General features: G+C 33.8%; 1 protein-coding gene across 3 annotated transcripts; it reads left to right on the forward strand.

Moving 5' to 3' along the window:
• Positions 1-245: 245 nt before the first annotated feature.
• On the forward strand, positions 246-6118 carry LOC127627084 (E3 SUMO-protein ligase ZBED1-like). Of its 3 annotated transcripts, XM_052103322.1 has the most exons (5): positions 246-294; positions 418-607; positions 836-922; positions 2464-2559; positions 2696-6118. In XM_052103322.1, exons 2-5 carry the CDS (start codon positions 559-561, stop codon positions 4057-4059), a joined length of 1596 nt encoding a protein of 531 aa, XP_051959282.1. In that variant the 5' UTR covers positions 246-294; positions 418-558; the 3' UTR covers positions 4060-6118. The 3 variants fall into 3 exon arrangements, with proteins under 3 accessions (XP_051959282.1, XP_051959281.1, XP_051959283.1); XM_052103321.1 differs by lacking the exon at positions 246-294 and having other exon boundaries at positions 324-607; XM_052103323.1 differs by lacking the exon at positions 246-294 and having other exon boundaries at positions 324-607; positions 839-922.
• The last annotated feature ends 2708 nt before the right edge of the window (positions 6119-8826 follow it).

Below are 8826 nucleotides of genomic sequence, written 5' to 3' on the forward strand. Positions count from 1 at the left end.
GTGCGCGAGCTGCTTGATGCGAAGCAAACCGCAAACTGATGGTATTCCCAGAGTATGAAAAATAAATATATATAAAATTACAAATATGTTTTCGAATTAAAACGGTGACTTTCCGCAAAAGACGAGTAAAATGCACATTGCTGGTTATTTGACCTTTTTTCTTTTTTATAGATTTGCTTAGCTATTTGATGCCATCTGCTGGCCATTAAATTAAACGAAAGCAAAAATGTTCAGATAATTAATGTAGGACAAACATTTATTTGCAATGGCTTTTTCACGCCCTTTTACCAACTGGTAAGACAAATAAAAATGTTCTAGACACATAGAAGTGTATATTTAACCACAGTGACGTATACGGTTACGTAACTGCATATTCAAAAGAACTGAAAAATGCTTTGTTTTGTTTTGTTTTGACAGTAAACAAAACAAATGAAAGTAATCCTGCTTCTATGTGGACTCGAGCAACGTCCCTGTCGATTCCGTGTGTGTCCTGGACCAACTTCACGACTATTAAATACGACTTCAGGCATATTTTAATTATAACTGAGGAGAAAGAAAATGGCTACAATATCAGCGAAAGATACACACAAGAAAAGATTTCGCTTTGGTAAGTTTTTGCATGATTCTCCAAGAGAAAGAGAAGGATATACAGTATGCCAACATCATTTATTCGGAGTAAGCTATAGACCAGTAGACTTGGAATAATTCAAAAACTACTGCCATGAAACTTATAAAGCCGCCCCATCTCTTCTTTCCTTTCGCTTTGGTCGAGTATCGTCGGTGTCGCTAAATAACACATTTATACAGTACAATGTTTGTTTGTTGTCATCCGTAGCAGATCCTCACAGGGGATTCAGAAGTCGACATGTTTTACCCAGAGACATGCAGACTCCATACAGACGTGTGTTTGGACGACAGCGTGGTAAGACACAATATCATATGCTTTACATAATTTATCATTCATAAATTCAAAACATATTTTTATATGCATGTAAACACACAACATGTGTGTGTATATATATATATATATATATATATATATATATATATATGTATATATGTATATATATATATATATATATATATATGTATATATGTGTGTGTGGTTTTCTCATAGTAACTCGATATGACCTTAACAAAATTGGCCTTTTAATTAAAATGTCAAAATATGTTTTATTTATGTATTTATTTATATTTTACTTCCAACAGGCTGACATAATTAATTACAGTCTAAAGGGATTCTCTGTTTTATTTATTATTATTATTATTATTTTTTTTTTTTCAGATATGAATAATATTTTAAAACAAAATCATTTAACTGCGTATTATGTTTTAAGAATTATTAATAAAATATTATTTTGCACTTCTCATGTCAACTTGTTTTGGCTTTTAATGAGACTGATCACATGATCATTATTATGTTAAGACCTAGAACATTTTTCAAAATGACTGTTTACAGTAGTTTAAATTAAATAACAATTATATTAGTTTGGGATGTCATAAAAAATTGTTTTTGTGTGTGTGTGTAAATGAGATTTTTTTATGCATTTTTATATACTTTTCTGGATGAAAAAAAAAATAGCATCACGTTTTTGACCCACCCACTGCATGGTGGTAGCATAAAAGTTTTACTGTACGTGTTAGGGAGTGACCTGATGCATCGAATTTCAAAGTATGCACAAATGCTCAACACCCATACTTCCTGAAGCCTTGCATACCTTAAAGGAATTTTCTAGGTTCAATACAAGTTAAGCTCAACCAATAGCATTTGCGGCATAATGTTAACAACAAAAATATTATTTTACTCCTCCCTCCTTTTCTTAAAATAACTAAATAAATAAAAAAGGAAAAATTGAGGTTACAGTGAGGCACTTGCATTTTTTTTTGAGGGTTTAAAGACAGAAATATGAAGCTTGTAGTTTTATAAAACCACTTTAATTCTTCTGTTAAAACTCATGTATTATTTGAGCTGTAAAGTTGTTTAAATGGTCCTTTTTACAGTTATTTTAGGGTTTGTTGACATTACATCATCATGGCAGCAAAGCAGTAAAATTTGCTATAACTTTATGCAGAAAAGGTTAGTAAGCAATGTTATTACACGAAAATGTTGTTAAACACGCATACTCTTTAAATCTTGTGAATAATGTAACATTTACAGATACTTACTTCCATTGTAAGTGCCTCACTGTAAAACAGATTTGTTTTTATTTTTTTAAGAAAAGGGGGGGCAAGTCAAAATAATTTTTTGTGGTAATCAATATTATGCCACAAATGATGTAGATTGAGCTTAAGTTGTATTGAACCCGGAATATTCATTCAATGCCTTTGAATACCACTGAGATGTCTTACTACATTACATGGCAATAAGACTCATGTTGCAAATGGCTTGGATGATAGCCTAATGCCTTTCCAGGGAGAATCAGGATCAATTCAGAATTAATGTTATTGTGTAATTATGCACAGGTATAAAGGGGTCAAAAGAGGTCCAAGCTCAGCGGTCAGCAGAGCATGAATTCCATCCACACTATCAGCAAGAATTAGCAACACGCAGATGCAGAGGTGAGTTTTTTAAGTGTTCAATTTCATGAGTCAATTATGAGAAAATATTATTCGAAGGATGAGTACATCACTTGTGTATTAAATCATTCTGTCAGTGCTTTAATATATCTCGTTAAATGCATTTGTTATTAATTAGGTGATGAGTCAAATTTTAAGACACTTCTGTTGAACATGATGGTAAAGGACCTACAGCCATTAAGCACCGTGAAAGGAGCTTTGTTCCAAGAACTCACAAAGAGTCTACAGCCATCTTTGGAAATTCCGTTAAATGCCTCTTTGATTCGAGCTGAACTTCAGAGACTTTATAGACACAAGAGAATGGAAGTACAGAATGCAGTCAATAATGCAAGTAACCTTGTTCTCTCAGCTGAGCTGTGGAGCTCAAATGAGTCACTGTTCTATCTGACAGTGTCTTGTCATTTAATCAACGAAAAATGGGAGCTGAAATCTTACATGCTAGATACAGCTCACTTGCTTGCCGAGCGTACAGCAGACAATATCGTACAGCAACTTTTGAGAATTGTAAATGAGTGGAACATCACAGAGAAGATTCAGGTGGTAGTCACAAACGTTGACGGTATGAAGAAGGTCCATAAAAATGGATGTAGGTGGATTTATATACCTTGTCTTGCCCATACTCTGGATAAAGTGTTTAGAGAAGCCATAGTTGACTCTGACTGGAGATCTCTGCTGAGGAAATGTCAGCATATAGTTGCGTTTATCCACCAAAACAACCAAGCCTCACAAACTCTCCAACAAAATAAACTAACTCAGAGCACTTGTCTACAGTGGCTTCCTACACTCCATATGCTCAAAAACCTCCTAGAACAATGGCCAGCCATTTTTAAGGTTTTTGTCCACAGACGAGACGATGGTCTTTGCCTGAATGAAAATGAAAGAAGAATAGTTGAAGACATTGTAGCAGTGTTGAATATTCAGAAGAAGGTTACAGAGGAAATAGGAAGACAAGGGTACAGCCCCATTTCAAACATAATACCACTGGTCCAAAAGCTGCAGGAGAAACTGAGAAACCTGGGGATGATGGGAAACAGAATAGCGCAGAAACTGTCTGTAAAGTGTGACCATCATATCGGCAACATCAAAAAACACCTTTGGTTCAGAGTTAGCACAGCGCTGGATCCACGATACAAAACCAGTGTGTTATGGGACTCTGGTGTTGAAGATGTGAAAACAGAAATCAGGAAACAGATCAGGAGAGAATCACACACTGAGCACGGCAGACGTGACACTGAAAATGAAGAGTTGGCCTTACGGAAATACTGGAAAATAACCGACACTTCAATGAATCCACTTGAATTCTGGAGGACCAAAGATGAGTTTGAAAAACTGGCAATGGTTGCCCGCAAGTACCTCACAGTGGTTTCCACTGCAGTTCCAATGGAGCGTGTATACCAACTGGAAGAATCACAAATCGTCAACAGGAGAAACTGCTTGGAGGTAGAAAATGTCAATATGATATTGTTTTTGAATAGCAATTAATAAAAAGCGACATTAAATATTTGCTTATATTGAAATATAAAAAAATAAATAAAATCTGTTTGGAACAGTTTGTCAAAATGTTCATAATTTTAACAGAAAAATATGTAAAGATGAGGCAGAAAATAACTTTTAAATGTTGTGCTGGTAGTTACCCTACCATGCACGGTGAAAACATCTCTCTCTCTCTCTCTCTCTCTCTCTCTCTCTCTCTCTCTCTCTCTCTCTCTATATATATATATATATATAAAAATGCATTTTCTTTTCTTCTTAATTTTTTTTTTTTAATTTTATAGAATATTTTGTAAAAACAAAAAATGTTTTAGTAGTACAAAGTATGATTCACCTTATATTTGACTCAAAATGTAAATATGTTTAAGGAATGTTTCGGGTTCGATACGTTAATCTGAATCTACAGCATTTTTGCCTCGTCCCTGTTTTTCATGGTTACAGAAAGACACTTATAATGGAATTAAACAGGGCCAGTCTATTACCATTACACTGTACTCTGCTTCAAAAGTATAGCCACACAACATAGCCATTGTACATATTAGCATGATTTTAGTGTCCATCAGGGCTGTATTAAGGCATGAACAAAGTGTATATGGAAGGTGTAATTTTGTAAATATGTTGAATGTAAATTCTGAATGTTTATTGTAAATGTGTAATTTATTGTACGTCAAAAGATCATTCTTCAATTGGTAAATGATAGACAGAATTTGTAATAATGCTACTTTTTTAATTAATAACCATTATTGCTATGTATTTAAAAAAAAAAAAAAAAAAGTATAATGCTTTATGCTGTAAAATGGAAGCTTAAAGATATTTAGTTTTTAAAATAACTTATGTCTGTGGTGTTACAGGTATTAGGAGTGAAATTCTGGTATGTATTAAAATAAGTACAGTAGATAAATGCAACATTTGGGATTTATTAAAAGAAATCAATAACTTTAAGAACTTTAAGAACTATTTTCTTTATTGAAATTACTTCTAATTTTTTCCCAGCTTAGACCCTATTTCCATCAAGGGAGATGTTATCTCTATTTAATTTGAAATAACTGAAAAAAACATTTTAAGATTTGAAAACATCAAATAATAACATTGATTGGCTCTGAAGGATTTATTTATTTATTTTCAATTTTAAGTAACACTACAGACAACTTACATTGCGCTAATGTTTCTATCTGTATATTGTCTGTGTGGAGTTTCTATGGAGTCTGTGGCATTGCCATGACAGACAGCAACACAGACAGCAACACCACAGACATATTTGTACAAATCTGGACTTTCTAAATTAGAGGCTGCCATCGTGATAGTTTCAAGGTCAGGGGACATTTTGGAAATATTAATAATATTATACAAATTTGTATTACAATCTATCACATCTGTTAATTTTGATTGTAACACCATAGAGTCTGATACAGTGTGACAAATAAAGGGATAATTCACCCACAATTTTAAATTATCTCATCATTTACTCACCCTCATGCAATCCCAGATGTGTATGACTTTCTTTCTTCAGCTGAACACAATACAATGCATGTGAATGGTGACCAGACCTTTCAAGCACCATAAATAACATAAAGGCTGCATAAAAGTAATCTATACGACTCAAGTGGTTATATCTATGTCTTCTGAAGCAATGCAATTGTTTTGGGTGAGAAACAGATCAATATAAAATATGTATTTTTTTTACTATGCATCTCCACTTTCACTTTTAGAATTTGAAAGCAAAAGTGGAGATTTATAGTAAAAAAGGACTTAAATATTGATCTGTTTCTCACCTACACTTAACATATCTCTTCTAAAGACATAGCTTTAACCAATTAAGTTGTTTGGATTACCTATAAGCTGCCTTTGTGTGCTTTTTGGAGCTTAAAAATGTATTTTCACCATTCACTTGCATTGAAAGGACCTACAAAGCTCAAATATTCTTCTGAAAATATTTGGTTGTGTTCCTTAATAATATAATTAATATATACATGTTAAATAAATATATCTTTGTAATATAACCACTTTATGTATTTTTTTAATTTTTTTAAATACATTGTTGCAATTAAATCCCAGGATACCTCTTTGATGTATGTGTATGTTTAAACATCTCTGAAACTCAATAAAATGTGTTATAAGACAAAAATGTAACTTTTAACAATGCTCGAATTGCTTTCACGCTACAGAATACAAATGTGCAAATATTTGATGATTTACATTTAAAGTTGATTTCTATTGTTGCAAAGTCGAGGCCCAAAAGTACTATCCTTAGAAAAAGGATAGTCAAATTCGTCGCAATTGTGTTTATGATATAGATTTTACATTAGATACTAAAATTAAAAAAACAACAAAAAAAAAAACAACCCAAAAACAAATTCGAAAAGAATTTGCAGAATCCATTATACTCACACTGAATAAGATTTATTTATTTATTTATTTATTTAAGTTTATTGATTTATTTCTCTCATTTCACTGTAGCCATAGTTGACCAGTTCACTTCAGCTGTAGTTGAGTTGATTGACCACAAGATGTCAGCAGGAACACCGATAAGATATTTACTTAAAAATTGAAAACACTGAACAGTGCAAATACTAAAGCTTTTTGATTCCATCTTGGCAAACAGCAAGACAAGTTCTTTAAATGAATGCTACAGTCTGAGAAAAGTTGCATTGTCCATGTTTTACAGCTGTAAAGGCCATTAAAGTCCCAAACTAAGTCCCAAACTTAATGACTTAAGTTCTATAAGGAAGTCTTGCAGACTTGAGTGAGATTTAAGATTACATTTATTTGATGAATATAAAACAGAAAAGTAATGTCTCTCTTTGGCGTTGGCCCCGTCTGGCAGGGAAAGATCTGAGACCTCCAGGATGGCAGAAATATCTCACCAACCTTCCAAACTGGACTCTCAATATTCTTGGCCCCCTTCACCCACAATTTATAAAAAAACTTCTTCAACTTAATTTGTAATATAACTTACTTGTAACCCCTAAAGTTGAAAAGAAACTGTTGAACACTAGGCAGTGGTTTTATGAATTTGGTGAAAAAGCTGGCAGATTACTTGCATTTCAATCCCGAGCAGTTCGTGCATCCAGACTGATCCCTAAATTTAAGTCACATATGGGTGACATTATTTACATCCCTGAGAAAATTAATTAGATTTTTCAAACTACTACTCAGATCTTTACTCAGAATGCAGTTCAAAGATTGGGAATGGCCCAAACCATCTTGATCAACTAATATACCCTAGTGTTAATGATGGCCCTACACATGATCTGGGTAAGCTTGTATATTGCAGAGATGCAAGAGGCAATTCATTTCCTTCAGAGCGGCAAATCCCCTGGCCCTGATGGCTTTAGCGTCCAGTTTTACAAGGCCTTTTCCTCTGAAGCCCCAGTTTTACAAAAAGTATATAATGAGTCCTTTCTTTCAGGTCAGCTCCCATCAACCAGGTCAGAGGCATCAATATCTTTGACACTTAACAAAGATAAGGATCCTCTACTTTGTAGTAGTTACAGGCCGATTTCTCTATTAAATGTGTTTTTAAAAATTCTGTCTAAGGTCGTCGCTCATCGTCTTCAGCAAGTGTTGCCAGCCATAATCTCCTCTGACCAGACAGGTTTCAAGATTGGGAGACATTCTCTCTATAACACTAGAAGGCTTCTTAATATCATCCTCTCCCCCAGCTCTGACACTGCTGAAGTTGTTCTGTCCCTTGATGCTGAAAAAGCTTTTGACAGAGTTGAGTGGGAGTATCTGTTTTTCGTTTTTAAAAAGTTTGGTTTCGGTTCCAATTTTATATCATGGATTCGGTTAATATATTATTTCCCTGTTGCATCTGTGCATACTAATGCAAAACATTCTAAACCCTTTCTGCTACATTGAGGCACACGCCAAGGCTGCACTCTTTCACCCTTACTATTTGCTCTTGCTATTGAGCCACTGGACATCTGGTTTTGTAGCAAGGAGAAGTTTGAGGGCATTACTCAGTTTGGAATCACCCACAAACTCTCCCTTTAAGCAGACAATCTTCTTTTATACATAGCCAACCCTATTTCTTCGTTACCTTCAATCCTTAATATTCTTGATTTATTTGGCTAATTTTCTGGTTATAAATTCAACCTTCAAAAGAGGGTCTGCAGATGGAAATTAGCCTAAGGCTATAATCTGACATATTTACATTTGTGAAAATGTTCATTAATATGTATTGTCCCTTTTAAGAAATGTAAAAAAAAATAATAATAATTGCTCCCCATCAGTCTACCAGCTAAGAAGCTTTCTCAGCATCTTTTTCTCTTCAAGTGGGCTCAGAAGGTGTTCAGATATGTAGGTGAATATATTAGTAGGTCATTCACAGCCATCTTCACAAAAAGATGTTACTCCTTGCTTGATGTATTTAAAGCAGATATAGAGAGATGGCCTTCTCTTCCAATACCAATAATAGGCTGGGTTAATTTAGTTAAAATATAATTTTGCCCAAATATTTATACCTTTTTAACATATACCAACACTTATAAGCAAGTCTTTTTTTTTTCACTTTAAATCGGATAACAAACAGATTTTTTTTGTGAGGCAATAAGTGTGCATACATTAAGAAATCAGTTCTCCAACTTCAAAAGTCTAAGGGGGGCCTTTCCCTACCTAATTTCCAACAATACTATTGGGCCTGTAGTATTAATAAACTTCTTTATTGGATTGGTTCATCAGGAGCCCCCAAAGTCCTATTTGGGTCCAAATGGAAATGTCATCCATAAGATAGTCCCTTCATTCAGTGATTTTCTC

Source organism: Xyrauchen texanus, chromosome 33 (genome assembly GCF_025860055.1).
Source record: "Xyrauchen texanus isolate HMW12.3.18 chromosome 33, RBS_HiC_50CHRs, whole genome shotgun sequence".
NCBI lineage: Eukaryota > Metazoa > Chordata > Actinopteri > Cypriniformes > Catostomidae > Xyrauchen > Xyrauchen texanus.